Raw genomic sequence first — 24,532 nt, forward strand, 5'->3', positions numbered from 1 at the left:
TTTTCGTATGAGTGTGTGTGGGATGGTTGTGTTTGTCTTTCTCACGATCCTAAATATTGTTCGATCAAGTTTTTAAAGCCCGAACTTGTCCATAGACCTAAAGATACTCGATGAGGCGCGGGTTGAAAAAACTTGGACTAGGACAAGTCAAGGGACAAGGTTGGGTCTTGTACACCCTACTCTCCACTTAGTTTACATAAACTTTAATTACAATCATATTTTTTATTTCAAAGAACAAAACTTAGACGCAATTTTCTATATATAGTTTTCCTGCTATCTAATTACAACATGACATGTGTGTTTGTTCTAGAAATGAACACTCAAGAAGGGTACATGCCCCAAACCCTAGCAGAGCAAGAGTCTAGTAATAACCTAATCCTTTAGATAAAATGCGAAAAAAATCCTTTATAATGATCATAAAGTCCTCTTTTATAGGGGTTTTCACGGAGCCCTAATTCTACAACTAAAGATAATAGTTAGGTTGTAATACTCTCGACCCAACCACCTTATACATGTCAACCGACCCCGATGTTAACCTAGAGGCCCCCTAATTCCCTAAGTCTTTTCACTCGCCCCTGACGGGCTTCACCTTGCCCGATCTTGACCGTCCCTGGGTGAGTTCCTCTGGGGAATGGGGTCTTGCCCCTAATTCCCTAGTGGAAGATGAACTTTTGATTGGGCAATGCCACAAACAATACCCAAAGTACTACATGTAAATTTGATCATTTTTCCAAAACTTATACTCTCATGTGAGTGAAGCTTTAATTACATTTTCTTCTCTCTTATTTAAAAATTTACATTCTCATTTTCTAAGAGATAAATACTTATTCCACTTTAGTATATTTTAATTATTAATGCATCTTTTAAAAGGTTTGGATGATTGTGAATTAGTTTTTTAGCATATTTATTATTTACCCATGCCATAACAAATCAATAATATTCAATTAGGATATTTTATAAGTTCTGTTGAAACTTGAAACTTGCACAGTTGAACTCATGAGTAATTGTTGCAAACTCAGATTCAAGATTAAAGTTAATGAAAAATCAGTCACATATGACACAACTGTTCTATAACTTGAAGTACTCTTCAAAATCAATCCAATTATCCAATAAATAAATGAAGCATATACATCTCATTCATCACCGTGGTCCTCTCATTTCTACTTTAAATATTTCACCACCCAAAATTCAAACTTCACTGGACTAGTAACATTACCATGCCAAATGAATAAAATACAAACTCATCAATGACTGAAAAATGAAAAAATAAACATGTTTGGATAAAGATTTTCTTTTATTAGAATCAAGTCGGAAACCCAGCAGCTACTCATAGAATCAACCGTAAAAAAATGTTCAAACATGCACTAATAGGGTGAGAGACAAGTTCAACTTCTTAATTAAGCGACACGGTACCTATCGAGAGGATCTTTGAAAAGAAGGCGTTCATGGTAGACTCTCCAAGCATAGTCCTCAAAGTCAAAAGAGTTGAACACCCTCTCTTCTTCTCTTTCTCCTTCACCATCCACATTGATTTCTTTATCTTCACCTTCTTGATCCTTTTGGTCCTTGCTGTCAATGGCTATTGCCTTGGGAGGGAGAGGAGCCACAGTGCTCTCTGTGGGAAGAGTTATGAGCAATGACATTGTTATGCAGCGTGAATCATTTTCATCTCCCACTGTGGCCACTGGTCTTCCTCTCACTTTCTTTAACTTGCCATTGCTCCACACCTACACATTGATTATTAAGTTATTCATATATAGTAGCACACAAGTAAAAAAGTAATAGATAATATAAGAATTGCATAAATATCTAACCTAAGGTTTTGATTCCAACTCTTAAGAAATATGAAACCAACTCTTAAGAAATATGAAACCAACTCTTAAAAAACACAAAAACACTTTTGTACTTGTGTCTTCTCTCCTTATTCCTACTCAATTCATCAAGTTGGCATTTCTTAATTTTTTAGACAACTTTGATGTAGCATATAAATTGTATAATCTTTGATTAAATGAATAGCACATTTTTTTTGGTAAGTAGGAAAAAAATGAATAGCACATTTTGCACAAGTGAATTTAGGATTATTCTGACTGATAAAAAAATCTTAAATTATTTGAACAAGAGGGTCAATAACCTGAATTTTTTAAGACTATTTTAATTATAACTTAATTATCAGTTTCTTAAAATTATAAAAGATCATAGACTGGCCAAAATAACATCTAATTTCGTTTATCATGTGGCCGAAAAACTAAAATATGACTCATTCAGACATAATTAATAATGCCTCCTAAGTTGAAAGTACATTTGTTTGTTTCTTCACATAACTTGATTAGTGTTAGATTTTGAAGGTTTGTTCAAACTACAGTTTAGAAGTTTCAAGATTTATGCGCATGCACTTGAGGGGCAAAACCGTACTTACAACCATACATAATATATATCAACTTAGCCACCATGATTACGTGACAAACTAAAGTACTAAACTGACAATAACACATGACCTTTTCCCCAAACCAAGCCACTAACAAGAAGAAAAATAATAAAATATGAGCGAATGATTAAATTAGTCTCTAAAAGTATGGACAACCGATAAATCCTTACTTGAAACAAAGAAATACTCAACATAATCCTCATTTGTTATAAAACGTTAATCAAGTTAGTTATTTATGGTCACATAAAACATTTGTAGTCCCTATAATGTTTAGGATGTTAGGACTAATTTGACCGACATTTTGAAATATTAAACACTAAATTTGTTATTTCCGAAAAAATTTGCACCTAACCACCACGCTTTCAGATCAATTTAACCATTCAGTTAGTAAATATGTTTTAGAAAAAGATAAATTGCAACACAAAATCAACAAATATCCAAAATCTTGAAGCTAACTAGCCCAAAAACAATTAATTAATTCAAAACATAACCTCAAAAGAAAGAAATAATAATCTAACCTGAGCAATATCACCAACAGTAACCAAGATGGAGTCCACGTGTGGCAAAACCGAAACCCAACCCGAATCCGACAGCAAAGAGTACTTCTGACACCTAATCTGATACTGCAACCCGACTATAAACGGGTAAAACCCACTCGAATCGGGTCGAATACCGGGTAAGCATTCAGAAACCCACATCACAGAATGAAACCGGGTCGGGTCATCTTCCCCAACTGGATTCTCAAGCTCCAAAGCATTCGTTAACATGTCAATGATCTTCAACCCCATCTTCTCCAACTCACGAGTGAACTCGCGCAGAGAACCGAGTGGTAACTCGGGTGAGCACGACGAGTCAAGCCGGAACGACTCACCGAGTTTGTTTTCGTCGTCGTCATCGTCGTTGCCGTTGTTGTAACCGAGAGGCCAGTTGGTGGGGAATAACGACTCCTTCTGGTCGTGGGGGAGGTTGAAGAGGGAGAGCGCTTCCGACTCGGCTGAGTTAGCGAGTTGGGAGGGGACGGGGTTGTTAGTGAGTTGGGCGTAACCGAGTTGGGAAATGGAGGTGAGGAGGTCATTGGGGGTTTGTGAGGAGAGGGAGATGGAGGGAGGAGAAGTGGGGGTTGTGGGGGTGGGGGAGCGGCGGGTGGGGAGGGAGAGGTTGGGTGGGAGGCGGTTGAGGAGGCGGGAGAGGGTGTCTGCGGCGTCGAAAGTGGAGAGGAGGTTGTTTGAGGTGGTTGATGGTGTTGGCGGCGGAGCTGAAGTGGCGCCGCCGTAGAGGTTTGGTAAGAGGTGGTGTTGCTTGTGAGCTGAGGAGGCCATGATCGAGTGACGTGAGGTTGATGAAGTGGTGGTGCAGCCGTGCAGTGCAGGTGCCAAAACTTTGATTGAATATTTGGGACCCTTTGGTTTGTTTGTACATATATGTATTGTAAATTGTAATGTTGGGCTTGTCAGAGGATACAAAAATGTTAGGCTTAATTCTCATATTAGTCCCTGTCTTTGTCTCGTCGTCTGAGGTAGGTCCCTGACTGGAAAAATTTGTGCAAAACATCCCTATTTTTACAAAACGTATGGAGCCGGTCCTCGTCGGAGCTCGGAGCTCCGGCGAGTGATGAAATTGCATGGTGACTGTGTAAATGAATCTGACATGGCACTAAAAAAAATAAAATAAAACAAAATTAGTTTACACATCATATAATTAACATAATTAACCCTGATTCTAATTCTAACTCAAATATAATTAAGCCAACTTAACTCTGATTTCAAAAAAGAAAAATTAACTCAGATCATTTTTCCTCAATTTCCCCATCTGCTTCATCTCCTCTTCCTTCATCTTCTTCTTCTTCATACTCAGGACCTTGATTTTCACGATGAGGAGGCTGCTCCTTTGTTCCTTTCATAAACCCTTTCAACATCTCCATCACAAAGAACCCTAATTCTATTTCCTTTCATCCCAAAAGAAGAAAAAACCCAAACCCATATTTTCCATATTTCACAAAGAGAACGATTCAGGAGTACTGTAAGCACCATTTCGGATGAATGGAAGTTTCTGAAGGTGGTGGGTGTGGATCTAGGGCTCTCGAACGAGATTCTTGGCCACCACCACCACTTCTGGGTCTCAATCTCCTGGGTTTCTTCTTCCATGGCCACCGCCACCACCACCACTCACGGCTTGGCCACCACCACCACTTCTGAAAGCACGATAGATCTTCTCTCGAACTTGGACAGAGCAGATCGATGGAGATCTGGGTTGGGGATCTCCTCCGAGCCCACGCTCTTACTCCGCCGTCATCACCATTGCACACTCTGGTTCTGGACGCTCTAAACGTTCGGTTGCAGGTGGGTCGGGGTTTTGGACTCTCTGAACCTTCGATTGCAGGTGGGAGTGGGGTTGGGGTTGGGTTTTGATTGCAGGTGGGGGTTGGTTGGAGAAGAAGAAGATGAAGGAGGAGGAGATGAAGCGGATGGGGTTTATGGACTAGGCGTGATTTTAACAATCTGGTGGTTCCCCTGTTTCTGGTCTGGCAGCATGTTGGAATTACTCTTCCCCTTGTTGGTTTTTTGGTTGCTATTTTTACCTTCTAAGGATTGATAGTATGGTGGGTCAGGGACAATGTATAGCTTTGGTTGATTTAGTGTTGGTTCCGTTTCTAACTTCTGTAATCCTGAGATGGGTAATTTAGCACCATTCTTGTATCCCTTTTCCTTTTTCTTTTTAATATTGTTTCTAGCTTATGTAATTCTGAGATTTATTCTTGGTTTTGGTACTTCCTTAATATATTATTGGTTTATAAAAAAATTTGTGGGTAAATTTTCTGGGTTTGGAGGGAGGGGTTGATCTTGATTTTCATGTTTCTGGGTTTAGTTGTTTGTTGAAGAACATAAAGAATGTGAGGGAAGATGATTTATTTCTCTGGTTCAAGTTTGGTTGTTTTTGCTTAATAATTTTTTGTTTTTTAACTTTAATTAATTTATGAGGAAATTGGGTTTTTTTAATTAACTTTGAAATTTTTAATTAATTTATTTTCCTGATGTGTATTTTTTAATTTTTTTTAAATTCCACGTAGGTTCCAATGACACAGTCAGCGTGACACTTCATCACTCGCCGGAGCTCCGGGCTCCGGCGAGGACTTGCCCCATACGTTTTGCAAAAATAGGGACGTATTCCATAAATTTTTCCGGTGAGGGACCTAGTTCAGACGGCGAGACAAAGACAGGGACTAATTTGAGGATTAAGCCAAAATGTTACGTGTACACACAAATTCGATTCACATTCAAATATTCAATAGACATACCACCACAACCAACTGATGCTACTAATCCTAGTTCCTGTTTCGTTTTCAGTTGGGTGAATGTCAATGTGAAAGCACATTCACTCAACCTAATAAGTGCATTCCGTTGACTGAATGTGTATTGAAAATCGTGATCTCGAATTTCAATGCTTCAAACGGACTTCCTAATTGAAAATCAAACATGCACTAAAGGTTGCTTTGCCAATTGATATGTCATTTGGATGGTTATCATAAATCATATGTACACGTATATATCAGTATATGAGGTTGTCTAAATGATCATATGAAATTTTTGGATTAAATTACTCTAACTTTGAGTGGATTAATAATAGTTAAGATAAAAAAAAAATTGACTCACTAATCTTAAATATTAGTGTTGATTCTGCGCTATGCACGAATGTAGTAAGAGTATTTTTTTTGCATACATCAATCATTTTCATATATCAGCTCTCATTTTTCATTTTTTAAATACGGATATCATTATTCAATTTTTTTTCTAATCATAGTTACACTCTAATTTCCGTATTTTTTCTAATTAGTTGTGCTTTGAATCAATATACAAAAAAGATTTTAATCTTCCAGATGTATATATGAAAACATAAAATACAAAATTTTTGAGTTAGTTTCCAAATCAATCCTTTAAAACTATTTGATATCAATTTTTTATGTCATATTTGATATCATTTTGAACGTAAGATATTATATTCAATTTTTTTATTATATAAAAATAACCATAATCATAAAAAAAAAACTTTGTCAGCATACATCTTAATGGTAGGAAAGTCATAATTGATTTTTATTAATCATTAAATGTCAAATTAATACAACAGTTATTTTCGAAAAAAATCACAATTGATCGATTTTGTTAATTATTCTAATTTCATTAATAACTATTAAATGCAATATTAATACATTAATTATTTTCGAAAATATGAAAATATTTAATATGTTAAATTAATAAAAAATATGAATATGACATTATCTACCTACTAATTATAGTATGAGAGAAAACTTATGAAGAAAGACATAGAATGAGGAGATGATACTTGTCGGAATTGTCACTTTTATTGATTTCGAAAATAGTATATAGTATAGGATATATGATATGATATGATTTTTGGTTCACTTAGGATTAGAGTGATTTAATTCAAATTTTTCTAGAATCATTTTATGAACTTCTAGGCCAAAGGAGAAAGTACATTATCCTAATTAAGGTTGAGGTAGTACTGTAGTAGTCAAGTGATTTAATGCAGTGTTTCACATTTTATTTATTAAATAAGTGGTTGAGGTTCGAATCTCAACTCTTAATTAAAAAAAAACTCATGGGACCTTTTAAAAAAGTCATATGACTTTATGTGTGTGTGCGCAAGCGCGCACAAGCGTGTGTGTAACATTTTGCTTGAAAAATAATAGAAAAAATTCTATCATCTTATATACAAAAGTAGCTATGGCCATATATGTTATGGTGTCTGCCATTATTCATGATTCATAAACTAACTAACCAGACAAGGAACTCTGGAGGATCAGACAAGCTTTCATTCAAGCACAATGGAATATTTTGATTGAAACAATATGATTTAAAACACGCATAATGTTCAATAGTATTTTATTTATGTTACAGAATTTGCATTGTTGATCGATATAGTGTGAAGCTGTGGTTGCATTAAAAAATGGCAAACAATAAAGCTCTGGGGGGTCACGACACGAGGTTATAGCTAGTGGTAGTCCTCTACCACTTTGTTAGGATAAAAATGTGCCTAGCGACCGTGGCAGCAAGCAGGGATGCGGGGCTGGAACCTGGAAGTTAGAAGTTTGGTTGGACAGTGAGACACATGCATCCTTAGGGTAATAGGCCTTTACTTAGATTTTTTTTCCTTTGAATGTCGACACATGTTCAAGATATAATTACATGCCACTCCAAACAAATGTTTTTATAGGATTTAAAGCTGTACTTGTTGGAATATAAAAAATTATAATATCTCAGAATATCTTAATAATTTAGATTATTTTCTAGGTTAATTTGTAACCAAAAAAAATTTCTAGGTTCTAGACACAATAATATTACTTACACACCTCTTTTTGAAGTGGAAGAAGTAGAATGAGGAAAGAGATAGGAAGAAAAGAAAAAATAAGAAAGAGAGAGATAGAAACAAAAATAAGTGGAAATGAAATGTTTAAAAAGTGAGGTGTGTATATATCATTGTTGTTCTAAACATGCATCCTTGGACAGTGAAAGTGGCGTGGAGTAAGCTCTGTCACGAGCATGATGATTTTCAACAATGGCAGAGCACGGGTGACATGGGGAATCGTAATATGCTCTCGCGGGCTTGGAAGCCACCGCCGGAGAACACAGTAAAACTTAACATAGATGGAAGCTTCAGAGTAGAGAATGCGTGCATGGGGGGGGGGGTGGGGCACTACTTTGTGACAGCAATGGTAATTGGATAGTGAGGTTTTCCTGGTATGGTGAGGGAGGATCAGCGTTCAGAGCTGAAGCTGAAGCGCTCAAGGAAGGGTTGTGGCTTGCTTGATCTCGAGGTTTCAGACACATTCTTTGTGAGACAGATTGCTCTGATCTAGTGGCTGTGCTTGGGGATGAAGATAGAGTTCGTTTCCATAGTCAATATCGGGTTCTGATGGATATTCGAGAGCTCGTAGCTCGGGATTGGATAGTATCTTTGGTGTGGGTGCATCGTGAGGGAAATGCTTCGGCGGACTGGCTCGCGCGGCAAGGAGCGTTATCTCCACTTAGTGGCTTGCGGATTGTGGAATTTCCCAACTCAGAACTTCAAGTACTGTTGTTGAAGGATTCCTTAGTTTTTCTTTCTTGTTGTTGTTAATTTTCCGAAGCATCAAAAAAAAAATTCTAGGTTAATTAATTTCTTTATTTAATTAGTATTAAAAGTCTACCATTATAAATATGAATAAATGCTTATCAAAAATAAATAAATAGGAGTAAAATAATCATTCACAATGTAACCCTAGTACATTTTTGTTGTTCTTCTTCTCTCTTCTTCGTTTTTTCATATATTGTTTCTTTTCAATTATATCAGAACCTCTTTGAACAAACAGTTTAGAGTTCAGTCATTGTCATCCTTAATTTTTTTATAAAAAACTTGAATTTCAGAACACAATATGTGATTTTGTACATTGTCTACGTTTCAAAACCAACTCTTGTATAAAGATACGTGTTAGAAATGATAATATAAAATTATTTATGTGTCGCCTACCTAAAATTAGTTATTTAACTGTATTATCCACAAGACATGAAATAGTATAAGTATATGAAATTAACATTTGTTTTAACATTTAATATCCAGAATTCGTACTAATTCAAATCAAGTTGATATTACTACTAGGAGTAAGGCTAGTGATATTGAGGTGTCTCCGGTTCAGGTTTGAAAGGAAGGTTTGGTGCGAAAGTGTTTTGTTTCAAGCTGTGAGAGCTTGGTTGGTAAGGAAGTTGTAGATAACAATTGCAGAGGGTGCAGGTTGCTTTGCTGGGGTAATCTTTTTCTTGAAAATGATTATTAGCTCTTGTATGTTCTAGATAGCATTTTCCTGCTCATGTGATACGTTCTTGGGGTGGGTGCATGATATTTTTGGTTGGGGTGCTTGGGATCTTATAATTTGGGATGCTCTGTTGAATTGAGAAAGATTGTTTCTCAACTTATCAGATTATTAGTACAAAAATTGCTTTTCAAGAAAATGTGAGGGATTTAGAAATGACAATAACATTCTTATCAACAAACATCTCCCCATGAGACCCTAAGGAATGACACACAACCACTCTACGGGGAAAAGAGTATCATCTAACAGCTTTTTGTCACCACAAAACGAGCTTCTCAGCACATGTGAGTAAGGTTGACAGAATTGTGACACAGATGTTACGATACTACAAATATATATAAGTATTTTAGGTGCATATAAATTCATCTTTTGGTGTTACCCATCATCAGCCCTTTCAATCTTTAGCATTGAGGTTGGGCTCGCAATTACTCCTCTTTTATTAGTGTTTTTCAACATTTTTTTGAAGGTACATAATTTTTTTCACACCCATAGTAGGTGCGAACACACATTTTTTCCTGTCTGGTATATTTTCTCTTTTATAAGTACGAAAATCACGTCACTTAAAAGTGCGAAAATCAACTTAAAATTGTAAGTGTGCTACAAGGATCATGAATACAACATAAAATTCTCACTTATAAATGCGAAAGTCACCATGATTTCTCACTTATAAATGTGAATTTTTTATCTTAACAAAAAGAATATTTTTAGTTTATGAAAAAATAGAAATGATATTAAAACTGATAGGGGATAACACCAAACCACCTAAAACTAAAACAATAGGGGTATCAATTTAAAGGTTAACCACTCGAGATTCCCAAAGCTCCCTTGAAGGTTGAGATCCTACGGTCTAGGTGGCCCTTAAGAGTTAAAGCCTCTCCAATCACCGTCCATTTCAGTAAGAAAATCACAATAAGAAACCGTGCATGATGCAACATACAGGTGATTCACACCGTACCTGAAGCAGAAACAAACAGAAATTCCAAACACAAATTTTCACAGAAGAGGAAGCAAAAGCTCTCACAATTCGATCATCATCAATCAACAATGTTCTCTAGATTCTTCCAGAAATCTCCACCACCACCACAACAACGTCCACAGCCACAGGTACGTGCATGCTCAATTTCCGCCATTACAGTTTCCAAATTCTCCTAAATTTCCAAGTGTTTGTGAATTGTGAATGCCATTGGTGAATTGAATTGATTCGTGTTTTTCCACATGAATTCGAGTTCTGAAACTGATTCTGAATTGTTCAGCCACCGCAGAACGTGGTGGAAGGTAGTTTATCGCCGGCGAAATTGGATCCGCAAGTTGTGTTTCACTATGGAGTTCCATCTACTGCTTCCATTCTTGCGTTTGATCGGGTTCAGCGTCTGTTAGCGGTTGGAACTAGGTGAGTTATGTTGAAAAACTGCTTCCTTTCACTGTTTTCTACTTTGTCAGAATTCTCCATTTCCATTTATACCAATGTGAATGAAATACCCAGAAGGAAAAAAACTCCATTTTCATACAAGATTTTGGAACTAGCTCATAAAGTGTTAAACTTTTTTTTGTTTTGTTTTGTGTGCTATTGAAGTTGTAGTTTTTAGCTTCATTAGATGTGGCCCTTTTTTTTTTTTTAAGTTTCTTCATTTCTCTGTTGTGATTATTGAGAAGTAGCTTAGATGTCGGAAAAGAGTTAGTTCCTATGGAGATTGTTCATGGCTTTATGTGTTAACTTTAGCATTTTCTTCACTCTTGTAGTGATGGCAGGATAAAGGTGTTTGGTGATAACAATATTGAAGGAATATTGACCCCTCCTAAGCAAGCATCTCTCAAGAATTTAGAGGTTTGTAATTTTGGGTAGATGTTGAAATTAGAAAGTAAAGTGTATTTGTCTATCAGTCATTCAATCTTATGCTGGTTATTGTCCTGATAATGTTTGGATGTTTGCATCTCTGGGATTGTGTGTGTGTGTGTGTGTGTGTGTGTGTGTGTGTTTGTTGGGGGGGAGGGGCATGCATCTGTTGTCCATGTTTGCTGATCAAACATGACACATTTATTGAACTCTAGATGTTAAAATAAATGTTTTTGAAGTATTTCATGAATGTATCTTACCCTTTTCCATCTCTCTGGCAGTTCTTGCAAAATCAAGGTTTTCTTGTTTGCGTCACGAGTGGTAATGAAATACAGGTATCTTATATAACTATTGAAGTTCCTTTAAACTGTCTATGACCAGGAACTCTCTGTGTCTGCTTATTATTATTTTTTACTTTGTGGTATTCCATCTGAGTTTTCTTGCCTTGGATTATTTGTGTATTAAATGGATAGCTTTCATACCTTATTTTTTTTCCTCTCTTATTCTTCCTCATTTCCTCTGTTTCATTTTCTAACCAGCTCAATATGTTTTATGATAATGGAAGGTATGGGATTTGAAAAACAGGCAAATTGCTTCTGCCTTGCAGTGGGAATCCATCATAACTGCTTTCTCTGTTATTTACGGCACCAGTTACATGTAAAATACTTGTTCAGATGATTTGGAATCTGCATTTGTAATTTACACTTTCTGTTGAAATTTCTGTTCATGAGTCTATAACATTTTTACCACGTTGAGATTCAGGTATACTGGAAGTGAGTATGGGATGGTGTATGTGTTGAAGTTTGATTCTGAAGACAGAAAAATTAATATATTACCTTATTATGTTCCCACGAATGCTATATCAGGTTAAGTGCTCACTCTTGTATTTCATGCCATATAACTGCATTTTTGCGCTGACCAAAAGGGCTGGTTCAATAAGCATTGACTTTATTTTTTGAGTTTGTTGTCTGGGAAAGAGATGCTTTCTAATCTAAACTTCTAACTAAGCTCTCAGGAAACTTTCTTTGGATTCTCGTAGTAACCCGCTAAGCCCTTTTTAAATTACTTTGTGGTTGGGTATGAAAGAAATGTAGTGATTTCATTTGTCAAGTGTCATCCAGAGAGTTAGCAAGTTTAAGATGATACCTGCTCTTGAAATAGGGTATAGATGCAAATGCGAATTTGAGAGATCATGGCTGGCCTGGAACTGTATGACCAATCAGTCAAAACATACATATATTCATATACTATGTCAATTCAATTAACTCCAAAATTAGAGCACTAATTATAGCTGGACAGAAAATACATATAAGAGAGTTTTTTATTTACTCTAACCATTAGTAATTTAAGGTTTTAAATTACTAGTGTAGTCCCCCATTGATGATGTTTTTTGTATACTTATCTTCATGTCTTGCACCATATTGATGCTTTGTAAATTGCAATAGATTTTTACTGATTAGTTTATGAAAGCTTATCAGAGCAGATTATTGTGATATATGGTATGTCACTAATGTAACATAAGTTCCAACAAAAACGTGCCATATGCTTACGTTATTATCTAGTTTTTTTATTTTTTAGGTGGGAAATCACATAGTTTCTATGAGTCTAACATCTAACTTGTTTCAAAATTGCTCACCTGCAGAAGCAGTTGGAATGTCACTTGATAATGTTTCAGTTGTCAGAGTTCTCCATCAACCTTGTTCTGATGGAAAAAGGCAAGACAGAACTAACTTAAAAGTTTCTATGGTTGATTTCCTTCTATTCTATGAAGAAATATCTTAGGTAATTTTGGTTCTCCATGGACAGACTAACAGTTTTCTTGTAAACAATAACTTTGACAAGAACCAACTTAAAAGTTTTCTTGTCACTTAATCCCTTAAACAACAATTTTCTTGTAAAGATCTATTTTTCTCAATTTCTTGATTTGCAAAGATTAAAAAGAGCATTAAGAAAATGACTCTAAATTAGTCGCTCAAAACCTGTTATTATCCTTAAGAAGCAAGCATGAATATTTTGTTACAATCAACAATTCCCAACACAAATTTTCCTATCAAACTTTAGACTGAAAATTATCTGTAAATTTTCCAATGCATGGATTTATTCAGTACAGAAACAAGCATATAAGAGATGAAAATTAAATTCAAAGTTAAGTATGGAATCATATAAGATATTAGGTAGTTCAATCTACTTCTAATAACAAGAGAAACTAACTACTCACACTAAAATAAAAGAGAACAAACCTGGAAGAGAATCTTGAATCTTGGAGCCAGACTTTTCTTTGTTCACGAACTTCAGAATCCTTGTCCAACTCTTTTATTGCCATTTTTTGTCATGTTTTTCAGTTGTTTTTATAAGCCTGCCATACATTTCTTCCCTTCACCTCCTGACTTTTGAGTTGCAGATAAAATAAAAAGTCACAAACGGTGCTGAAACACACTTACGCTAAGGAATACAACCATATAAGGAACATGCCAGGCCGTCTTCCTTACCTACTGGTACTAAAATCCTAACCACAAGGCGGTCTTGATAAGGAGTATGGTCGGGCCTATTTCTTGTTGAAATGATATTCCTGTGCTGAGGCCTGACCATAATGTAGCCATATTACAAAATATTGCAACCCATATTCCTTGCTGGACTTTAACTTTGATCTCTTCTACTGCAACTTCAGTCTAAGTTTACCAACTCCCTTTGCACTTAAAGTCGTCCTTAATCTCTGTCCGAAATACTCCAACTTGTACACCAAAAGCTTTCATAGCAATAAATGTAACTAAAAAAATTGCTTCTCAAAACTCAGTGAAGATATATAATTCAAAGTGATTCTCATCAAAATTGTTGGAAATTCAATTTAAAATTATTCATATGCCTTCACCCCACACCTTAGACTTTGTAGATTTGAGAATAGGATAAGTGCAGTAAAATTCCTCTTAGAGTTTTCAGGTTAATTGAATTGCATGGCTGTACATGTACGGGGTACGCCCATGTTGAGTTGGCAGTTAGCTTATTATGTGAGGATTGCCAAGCCTTTATGAGGACTCTTTTGGCAATATCTTTCCTCCAACTAAAATCCAACAAGAGAAAAGACTCAATTTACACTAAAAACACGTGAACAACAGACTTCTAAATCAGAACATATAAAAAAATGAATTAAATATAAAAATTGAATATTCAGTGACACATATTTAAGATACACTGTTATGCACATTATGTAAATAGTTTAGTTTTTCAGAGGGTACTTACTAAGCATTTGAATATTCATCATTTTGCAGACTACTGATCGCATATGATACTGGCGTGATGGTACTCTGGGATGCTTCTGAAGATCGAGTTGTTCTCATCAGAGGCAACAAGGACATTGAATTGAAAAGAATAAAAATTACTAGTCTTCCAAATGATCCAAAGAATGAAGATTCTGATGATAGATTAGACGATGAAGAAGAGAAGGAGATAAGCTCTGTTTCTTGGGCATCAAATGATGGATCAATTGTTGCTGTTGGTTATGTAGATGGTGATATAATGTTTTGGGATTTGTCAACTGCCAACTCCCCGCCAAATCAACAAGCTGAAAAAGTGCCCAATAATGTTGTCAAGCTTCAATTATCATCAGCAGATAGAAGACTCCCTATTATTGTCCTACATTGGTGTGCCAATAAATCTTTGAATAATAGGGGTGAGCTTTTTGTCTATGGTGGAGGCGAAATGGGATCCGAAGAAGTATTGACAGTAAGCTTCTTACTTGTAGGGGCTATTTGAAATTGATGTTTTAATAGTTATTGTAGTAATGAAAAAAGATCATCATCACATCTATTTTAATGTTAACATTTGCAGGAGATTATCCACAAGTGAGAAAAAAGTAAGAAATAACATAAAAAACGAAAGCAACCAAGCAAATGGTCCTAGATGAATACTATAAAATTAGTAGTTTGGTGTCTATGCTTCTTCTTTATTCTTTTGGTGCTTTGCTTTTGTTATATACATGTACATTCAATATATATCATGTCATCCAAATGGAGTAGAGTTGTATTGTTAGAAAAAGAAGAAAACTGGCCAAGGAAATTAATGAGCATACACTGTTGATCCTTTATGCATTTTTACTTCCCTTTCTTTTATTGAAGAAGAATTTTTTTTTTGAACTAAATACTGCTACGGAAAATTTTCCCTTTTGCTATATTAGATTTGAAAAGTACCCTGTTAACAGCCTATTACGATTTCATAAATTCAGTTTAGTAGATAATTAATGTCACTGTAATATTTTTTTTTTATGTTCCCAGGTTTTGAGCATTGATTGGTCTTGTGGGATAGAAAGTCTTAAGTGCACTGACCGCATTGATATTTCACTTCATGGTTCTTTTGCCGATATGGTTTTGTTATCTAGTGATTGCCATACAGAGGGAGCCTATGATATGCTGTTTGTATTGACAAATCCTGGACAGCTGGATCTTTATGACTGTGATTCTTTGATGTCTCGGCAAGAAAAGAAGACTTCTTCTCCCACAATGAAGTATCCCATCATCATACCTACTCTTGAACCGCAGATGACAACAGCAAGGCTTGATATGGCATGCCAAGATGTGAACTCATTCAAGAAGCTGTCTGAGGTAATCCATATTTATTACTATTAGGTCTAAATTTCTCTTTTTTATTCTAAGGCTAGTTGTTATTTCTATTGTAACTTATGTGTGTGTTATGTAATATGTTTGCAGTGCAAATGTTGCTAAAACTTTTAAGGATAAAAACTCAACTTTCACCACTCACTACTAATGGCAAATGATATCTGTGTAGTTTCTCATAGCAGCAAAGCAGAATTCAGTACAAAATCAGACAAATATGGGTACAAAGTGGCCTTTGACTGGTGGTGTTCCAAGTAATCTTTTCAAAGAAGACCATCCTATCATTCAAATATACATAGCAGGTTACCAAGATGGATCTGTTAGGATATGGGATGCCACATATCCTACTTTGTCACTTGTTTACAACATCATATCTGAGGTTAGACATTAGCATACTAGACAAATTTTAAACTATTGACTTCTGCCTTTTCCTCCAAGTTTTTCTATATTAAACCAAACACATATATTGAAGACTTATTATACTAACCAATCATATGGAAAACTAATTCTGCAATTGGCAGGTGAATGATGTCAAAATTGGCGGTGCTAGTGCACCGGTTTCAGCATTGGATTTTTGCTCTGATACTCTACGTCTAGCAGTTGGCAATGAAAGTGGTGTTGTAAGATTTATTAGTACTGTAATGTTGCATTTCTCCTTTTCTTATTCAATGAAGTTTTGAATCCCTAATCACTTTATCCTCGGGAATATGTAGGTCCGTCTGTATGGGTTAATATGGAATTCAGATGACATGACTTTGAACTTCGTGACAGATAATGGAACAGAAGGTTTGATATTCTTTCTTTTATATTTGAATTAAAACAGAACCTCTCTTCATATGTTTCTAGTATCAAGCAAGTGTTATAATGATTTGTTGAAGAAAAGCAAGAAATATTGTTAAAGGGGCATATCAATATTTGGAATCTTTCCAATAAATGATTACGGGAAATTTTATGTATAATAGGATGTGGATTACTTGAAGGTTGAACCTAGAAACAAATTTAGTTTGCATTTCCATTTGTGAATTGTGATAATTAAAAATTGCCTTCCAAATCTTGGGCTCATTGCCTGCTGTTGAGAAGTCTCACATTGACTAGAGTTATGGCTACATAAGTGTTTATAAAGGGTAGAGCAAACCTCACATATAAGCTAGCGTTCGGGGTAGAGTTAGGCCTAACCCAAATTGTAATACCTGCTATCATTTTCTCACAGCTAAGTGTAGGAACTCTTCAAAATTCATTGTTCAGACAAACTTTGTAGATAACATAAAAGTTCAGCTTCCACAACTCTTTGGAAGGCTAAGTTTCTATAGTAAACACTTGTTTGATTTCCAATGAGCAGAAGTTGGTCCTTTCCCCTAATTCATTTTATATTCCTCAAAAGCTCCATAGCCATCACATATTGACATGTATGGTGGAAAAAGTTGTTTTCATTTTATTTGTTTATTTGTGGACATGTCTTCCTAGCTTGGAGATTATATTTTCAATCTTGTCTGAGGGGCTATCAGTAACATAGGAGACTAAGGTACTTTGGCACTTGCGTATTTTTTGATGGAGCATGGTGCATCTGATTGGACTGTAAAGTCTGAGTGGAAGATGTATTAATACCAAATCACCCTAAGTGTTAAAAATATAATATAAAACAATGCATTTGTCTTATTAGAGATAATTAGTATAACTGTTATTTTATATTAAAATAAATATCTGTAGCCTATGTGGCAGCTAGGTTATTTGTAGCCTCTGTGACGGCTAGGGTTAGTTAAGATAAGCTTGCTGTGCAAGCCTTCCAGCCTCCAAGGTCTCTATATAAAGAGAACCTCTCAGCTGTATTTGACACGTTAAATTAATAGAAAATAATTTCGTTCCTTTTCTTTTCACCCTATTAGGGTTTCTAATATGTCTTCATTCAAAAGCTTAAGCTTTTAGGATAGTTGGTCCATGGCATGGAATCGGAGTCACTATACCAAGTGATCTTAGAGTTCGCTACTTGTTGTCCCCATTTACTTAATAAAAAGTTAAATTTCAGTACAAAGTAAGTGGGTTTATGGCAATGTTCTCGTTCAAGCCCCTTCGGTGAGGCAGAGTGTTAGAAATACAACATAAAACTATTGAAGTGTTTTCACTTTTCACCCAACAACATAGGGCATTGGGTATATATGGACATGTGATATCATGTCCACTCTTGTGGTCTGTAGGTTGGCTCATTGGCCCTCTGCATTTCGGCTCGACCAGATCAATAACAAGTGGTATGGGAGCCTATTCTTAATTCGGTATTGGGCCAACTATGATGGGCTTCCTGAAAATTACCAAACTAAGTTACCTTACATGTATCTCTTTACAGTTCACACTAAAAATCATTTGATATTTCTAATCACTGATTGTAACCCATTTCTATCTATTGAGACAGTTCATAATACGAATCATGAGGATGGACCTCATTGCAAAACAGTGTTTTCCCTTCAAAATTCTTCTGTGTGCGGCCTACAGTTTGGAAACCTTGGAGGGAAGCTTGCTGTTGGATATGAAAATGGGCAGGTGAGATCATCCATGAATTTGTTTCCTTTTAAAAGGAAATGGTCTAATTCTTGTCGATTCAGTTGTTGAGTGGCATACTGGATTGAACTTTCCAACTTATATTTTCTAATCCACTTTGCAGGTTGCTATGCTTGATATCAGTACATCATCAGTTTTGTTTATTACAAATACCGGATCTAACCCATCTTCAACAGTTGTTTCTCTGAATGCAAAATTTTCAGACAGTTGTAGCTTGAACATTCCACAGGAATCTGAATCTGATATTTCTGACAATTCTGGAAAGGGGCTAGTCTTTGTAATGACAAGGGATGCACACTTTTCTGCGGTAGATACTGCAACAGGGAATATGGTTTGCAGTAGGACAATGGGCCCAAAAGTAAAGTCAAATGTAATTTCAATGCACATCACAGGCAAGTATTTTGGTTAAGAAAATCAGATTCTATAATCTGCCAATAATTTTATTACTCATGGTGCTGTGTTATTTCAGATTCTGCTTCTGAACTATCTGCTGAAAAACTTCCATCCAACTCACCTCAGGAAAGTGATTCTGAAATTCAAGCTGACGTTCAATCTGAAAATGCAGAAGTTGAAGTTGAAACTGCTACTACCGCAGAGAATTCATATTTAGGGCAGATAGTATCAAACTCACTCATCTTACTTTGTTATGAGAATGAATTGAGCTTACACTCCCTAATTTCAGTGATTGAGGTTCCATTCTACATGTCCATTATCCTTTTAATTTTAATGTATTCTTCTCTACCGATTAAAATGTAGTTGCCTAATTACAGGGTAGCAGTAAGTACATACAGAAGGTGACCCTTGTACAACGCTGCTGCTGGACTACAACCTTTAAGAAGGATGACAAAGAACGTGTTCTAGTTCTTTATCAAACTGGGGACATTGAATTAAGGTTAAATGCTTCGAAGATTATGTGTTCTAAATATTAATTTGGACATGGTCACACTCATAATCAAATTTTAGATTGGCATATTATAAATTTAGAATGAGAAATGCTAGCAACATACACTTTTGAACACACTCGCACACACACTCTCCATGTGGTTGGTTAATTTTTGCAAAAGTCAAAACATTTTTAATAAGAGAGAGAAATAAATTGACTATTTTGAAAATAGACCAATCACAAAGAGTGTGTGAGAGAGTGTGTTCAAAAGAGTGTGTTGGTCGCATTCCTCATTTAGAAATCTAATCAAACAATTGGTATTATATATGGAGGCTCATCAATTTTATACTAGTCTTGACTGGTACTTGTATTCCCCCTTATCCTAATATTAGAATCTTAGTCTTGTCGCCTAAAAAATCTATATGTTTTTTATTCCTGATTGATTATAATATCTGAGAGAAATAATACTCTTCTGACTCTCAGGCTGTTACTTATTCTAGTGCATTTTTTCTGGTGGTGTTGTGTCATGCTGCTTTTCAGGATGTCATGTTCTACTTCACTCTATTTTCTCCTCTTTTTTATAAGCTTTTGATGGACGTTTTGTCACTTCATGCAGGTCCTTACCAACTCTGGAAGTGTTGGGAGAAAGCTCTTTAATGTCAATCCTAAGATGGAACTTCAAGACCAACATGGAGAAGACAATTTGTTCTTCATCAAATGGGCAAATAATTCTGGTTTGAAATTTTTCTCGTTTTTCAAATGAAGCTATTTTATTAGTATATGCTGCCAAAACTAATCTGATTGGTCTATTTTATTAGTATATGCTGCCAAAACTAATCTGATTGGTCTGTTGTTGTCTTAAGCCTAATATGTCACTTTACTAATTTTAGTATGGTGAGTTCATTATATATCACATTTAACCCATAACCATGCAGGAAATATAGTAAATTGAACTTCCATTTGGAAACAACGACAGCAAAGTTTTCGGTTTCTTCCTTTTTTTATTTTATTTTCTGTTGTTATGTTTGTCAAACTTTATCTGATTTTCTTCTAAGAATCATCTATGTTCATGTTTAGCAATGATATAAATAAACTAGCTTTCGTACCTCTTACCAGTTAACAGAACAACTTTTGCAACATAATGTGATCTAACTGCACTAACTAATCCTTGTTGGACATAAAACCATTCATAAGTCTTCGTTTAACAATTTCAACTTTCGAATAAGTTAATTCCTTTATAGTATCATAGCTTCTTTGAACAATTGGTCAAAAGGTTAATCCGTGCTACTTCCATTATTCTAATTAGTAAAAGATGGAATTTAAACACAAGAAAGGGTTCACTTGTGCAGTTTCCTGCTTCAAATGCAAAAGCCTCTTGAAATAAAGGATGTGTGGGATATAAAACTATTTCATTAGTTTTCACCTAATAGTTTAAAATTTTAATTTTAAGAGAGTCCGTTTATAACAGTCCACGACTAACACTAACATTTAAAAGGTTACAAAAGAAAAGAAAATTTGTTAAACCCACTGCATTTATCTTTTAGTGTCTTGGATCCTTCAAAAGCATTTTAACTAAAAGCTGCTAGAAGATATATTGCATGAGTAAATCTTTCTTCTAACAAATTAGATAAGTTCCAGTTGCTTTTAATTTCTTAATCAGAATCGTGATCATCTTGTTTTATAGGTCAATGGAAATGAAGCTGCTTCCATATTACTGTTCTTTGGTGAAAATGAGTTCTGGTAACTTTTTGGTTCCTCCCTTCACTCCACGAGCTTTTTTTTTTTTTTTGAAAGAGTTTAGAGCTCTATTTTTCATATTTGAAGTATTGGATAAATTATTTCCACACAACACAGCTTTTTATGACATTTTATAGAAAAAATATTTGAAAGCTCCTATAAAAGAGAGCCGCGGACAAACTACAAACCACGGGTGGTTGCTGAATGTGATCAGCCTCTCCACAAAATGTCCGAGAAAATTATATGTAGTATCATTAACTATTAGAATTATGGTTTCTAACATGGTTTTTCTAATTATTGTAGGATTCCAGAGTCTTTTCCTTGTCTTCATGATGAAGTCGTTGCAGCTGCAGTAGATGTTACTGCTATCCCATCTCCGAACCAACATGAAAGACAGGTCCAGTTTATTCTGGCTTGCTGTGCTTCTGTTTCTCATATTAAACTTTCCAGGATCTGTAATTCAACTTATCTTGCCATAGGGACCACCTTCTATCTTCCTAAATGCTGCCAAGATCTTTAAAGTAGGGAAAGCGAATCAGAATGCAAATCAAGCTGGTCACGATAATTATTTGGAAACTTTGGAACAACTATTCTCCAATCCTCCTTTCTTAAAGCCTTCCTTAGGCACAGAAGATAAGCAAGATGCTTTTGATTTTGACATAGGTCTGTCCTTACCATCTTTCTACCCCATGCTATTACTTCTTTTCTGAAAATATTTGCCGTATCTTCTGCAGATGAAATTCATATTGATGAAAAAGTCGTCGTTTCATCTCCTAAAAAAAGCAATATTGATAAGAGAGGTACATCTAAATTGTTTTATTTTCTCCTAAAAGTGTTTTATCTTTTGACTAATGAGTGTTTGGCGAGCAGATAAAGGGAAAGAAACAGAAAGGCAGAAATTATTCGAGGATGCAAGCACTGACTCGAAACCGAGAGTTAGAACGGCTGAAGAAATTAAGGCTAAATACAAAAGGACGGGGGTAAATCTTAGATCTGAAAATACTGTAATTTACTCATTTTAGCTCACACGTCTTGACCTGGTCACTGGTTTCAGGATGCCTCGGCAGCAGCTGCACTTGCAAAAGATAAGCTATTAGAGCGGCAGGAAAAACTCCAGGTAGATTATTGAGCACCATTTTTTTCACACCATTTTCGTTCATGCTTGGATACATTGTGGAAAACCACGGTGAAACCAAAATCCCGGTGGCCAGAAGCAACTTCCCTTAGCTTTTGCATCTGTCCACCATGATTTTGGTCTCACCGTCCACCATATATTCAAACATACACAAAGTGAGACCATTACATTGTAGCCTATACCAGTACACCTTCCTCACTTGTAGAGTATCCCCTATACCAGCATTGAACAAAACATTTTTCATTATATTTGATGCCATTCTCCATTACCTCTATCCTGTACTGTCACAATTTCCAACCTCATCTCCTTTCTAGAAAAAATATAATAATTCTGAATCATCAAAAAGACAAAAAAAAAAAAAAAACCCTCCATTGTTAAGAAGTTTCTAGAAATAGACGTTTCATGTATGAGTTCAGTGGATGTTAGTTTGCGCTCATCTTAATATTTGTTTATTATGATTATATCTAACTATTGCTTCTTTATATTTTTACTAGCTGCTCAACGAACGTACTGAAGAGTTGCAAAATGGGGCACAGGACTTTGCATCCATGGCAACTGAACTCGCTAAAAGAATGGAAAATCGTAAATGGTGGCAGTTATGACAACGTTGCATGATTGTTGTCCTGCTATGCTCCTTTTGAAGTTCTGCACTAGTGAACTGCCTCACTTGCTTCAAAAGGTATCTCTGATCCGTTGCTTATTTACTGTTTGTAAACATATTTCTTCCCCCACAGGCGCATGCTAGTATCATTTTATATTTTGTCTCAAGCATGTTAGTATAGTTTAATAATTGTGTTACCCTGTACAGAACATTATTTTGTATATATCAGGCTGAATAATTGCCTAATGCATAAAGCATCGTTAAGTTAAATTACCCTTTAGCTTTTTAATGGGCATTCAGCATTACCCTTTCTGAATTCGCATAGCTAATGTCTAAATCCACTCACCGTTTTTTCCATCGTTCTAATGACTCAACTTCATCTTGGGTCCTTGTCAACCCCATAATCCTCTAATCTGGATAGCAATCATTCGCAACACGACCCTCGTTCATTTCTAAGTTGTATCTTTCTTTACTAACGATACACATAATTTTGATGTTATATATAGTTAATGGGAGTGTTTGTATATACAACATTGTTTTTTCAAACAAAACTCATAGACTAGTTTTAACCATTTTTTTCATCCTTCTTTATTCTAAGTCATCAATGACTTCTATACAATCTGTGTAATATATGCCCATATGGTATTTCTGCAGATAATAATTTTTTTTTTTTTTTTTTCAGAATATACTTCCACCTTATAGGAAATAGACTAATCTCATGGAATAGCGTAGATGCTAAACTGGAGATCACTCTCGAGTGTTTTCTCAAAATGCATGAACCTAAGAATCAAATCCACGACCACAAACTTGAGACCTTTTCACTTCAACAGGTAGTGAAGATATTTTCATTTTAAATGGTAAGAGGGAAGTGTTCTCCGCACTTGAAAATTGATCTGTTTTAACTATTAATCTATTCCATTGCGTCATTTGCCAGGAAGCACTAGGTTTTTAAAGACCCTGCTGTTTCTAAAGTGTAAGATGTAACTAATCAAAGGGGAATATTACTATTAACTTTTCTTTCAAAAAAAAAAAACTAATAACTTTTCCTTAAATATATTAAAGGCAAGTTCACATGCATTTTATTAGTTACTTACTGCTTATATTTTATAGAATATTGTAAAAGAAGTGGTTGGTAAATGTTTGAAAACTCATTCTAAATTAAATGCTTGTGAACTTTGCCCATAAGCATGAAGAAAAGTTCACATGCATTTTATTAAAGGCAAGTTCACATGCATTTTATTAGTTACTTACTGCTTATATTTTATAGAATATTGTAAAAGAAGTGGTTGGTAAATGTTTGAAAACTCATTCTAAATTAAATGCTTGTGAACTTTGCCCATAAGCATGAAGAAATGAGCTGACTTCATATACACTCTGATATTAGGGGTTCGGAATCATCCTGCAAATCAGGCCAAAATAAAAACATGAATTTGTTATAACACGCAAAGCGTATATAAGCATATCTTGTTACATCTCTTAGTTTTCCCCTCCTTCAGACAACACGAAGCCAATCAAGTTGGCTGAGCTTGTGATTTTTTCCCCTAGTGGTGCAAACATTTTTTTTGGTGGACAAATAATTTGGGGCATGCAGTGCTGTAGTTAACTGAGGCCTCCCATTCCTTGCATTCAATAAATAAGTACAATTTTGCAATTATTAATAAAACTACGATACTTATAAAAGGGGGCATGGAGGGGGAGAAGGAGGCAAAGATGGTGTTGGTGATGCTCCTCCATATCGACGTTGTGATGCCCCATACCCATCTTTCGAGGCCCTCTTGCATCTTTGCCCACACTTCGTGCTGGAACGACTTGTGCAAAGGCATTTTGATGGGCACGGAAGAGATGTTGTGGAAGCGAAGGAGAAGCTTCAACATTCTCAGCTTCTTTTCAGCGGAGAA

The 24,532-nt window shown here is 35.5% G+C and overlaps 2 protein-coding genes across 6 annotated transcripts; one reads left to right on the plus strand and one right to left on the minus strand.

The window, feature by feature from the left end:
• Positions 1-1,066: 1,066 nt before the first annotated feature.
• Positions 1,067-3,824, minus strand: LOC130733582 (1-aminocyclopropane-1-carboxylate oxidase 2). Its single transcript, XM_057585802.1, has 2 exons — positions 2,944-3,824; positions 1,067-1,727 (listed from the first exon to the last, which is right to left on the minus strand). The coding sequence occupies exons 1-2, from the start codon at positions 3,742-3,744 to the stop codon at positions 1,398-1,400; spliced, it is 1,131 nt and encodes a 376-aa protein (XP_057441785.1). The 5' UTR covers positions 3,745-3,824; the 3' UTR covers positions 1,067-1,397.
• Positions 3,825-10,141: 6,317 nt separating this feature from the next.
• LOC130733583 (lethal(2) giant larvae protein homolog SRO77) lies at positions 10,142-23,711 on the plus strand. 5 transcript variants are annotated; one of them, XR_009017499.1, is made up of 26 exons: positions 10,143-10,391; positions 10,541-10,677; positions 11,028-11,112; positions 11,403-11,456; positions 11,687-11,778; positions 11,884-11,987; positions 12,764-12,836; positions 14,388-14,841; positions 15,390-15,716; positions 15,901-16,107; positions 16,250-16,348; positions 16,442-16,514; positions 18,133-18,260; positions 18,382-18,670; positions 18,748-18,968; positions 19,049-19,170; positions 19,778-19,895; positions 20,846-20,901; positions 21,202-21,295; positions 21,378-21,561; positions 21,633-21,698; positions 21,769-21,878; positions 21,953-22,015; positions 22,528-22,712; positions 23,317-23,464; positions 23,569-23,711. XR_009017499.1 is itself a non-coding variant. In XM_057585803.1 (24 exons), the coding sequence occupies exons 1-24, from the start codon at positions 10,332-10,334 to the stop codon at positions 22,633-22,635; spliced, it is 3,324 nt and encodes a 1,107-aa protein (XP_057441786.1). In that variant the 5' UTR covers positions 10,142-10,331; the 3' UTR covers positions 22,636-22,950. The 5 variants fall into 5 exon arrangements, 1 of the variants encoding a protein (XP_057441786.1); XR_009017500.1 differs by having other exon boundaries at positions 10,142-10,391; positions 10,550-10,677; positions 23,317-23,711; XM_057585803.1 differs by lacking the exons at positions 23,317-23,464; positions 23,569-23,711 and having other exon boundaries at positions 10,142-10,391; positions 22,528-22,950.
• The last annotated feature ends 821 nt before the right edge of the window (positions 23,712-24,532 follow it).

This window comes from Lotus japonicus, chromosome 1, assembly GCF_012489685.1.
Source record: "Lotus japonicus ecotype B-129 chromosome 1, LjGifu_v1.2".
NCBI classification, from domain to species: Eukaryota; Viridiplantae; Streptophyta; class Magnoliopsida; order Fabales; family Fabaceae; genus Lotus; species Lotus japonicus.

Bases quoted from the DNA above. Each gene is read 5' to 3' on its own strand.
- LOC130733582 (XM_057585802.1), bottom strand. From the start codon at position 3,744: ATGGCCTCCTCAGCTCACAAGCAACACCACCTCTTACCAAACCTCTAC. The intron at 1,728-2,943 runs GTTAGATTATTA...ATCAATGTGTAG, and splicing joins CTGTTGGTGATATTGCTCAG to GTGTGGAGCAATGGCAAGTT.
- LOC130733583 (XM_057585803.1), top strand. From the start codon at position 10,332: ATGTTCTCTAGATTCTTCCAGAAATCTCCACCACCACCACAACAACGT. The intron at 11,988-12,763 runs GTTAAGTGCTCA...GCTCACCTGCAG, and splicing joins TCCCACGAATGCTATATCAG to AAGCAGTTGGAATGTCACTT. The intron at 18,671-18,747 runs GCAAGTATTTTG...GTGTTATTTCAG, and splicing joins AATTTCAATGCACATCACAG to ATTCTGCTTCTGAACTATCT.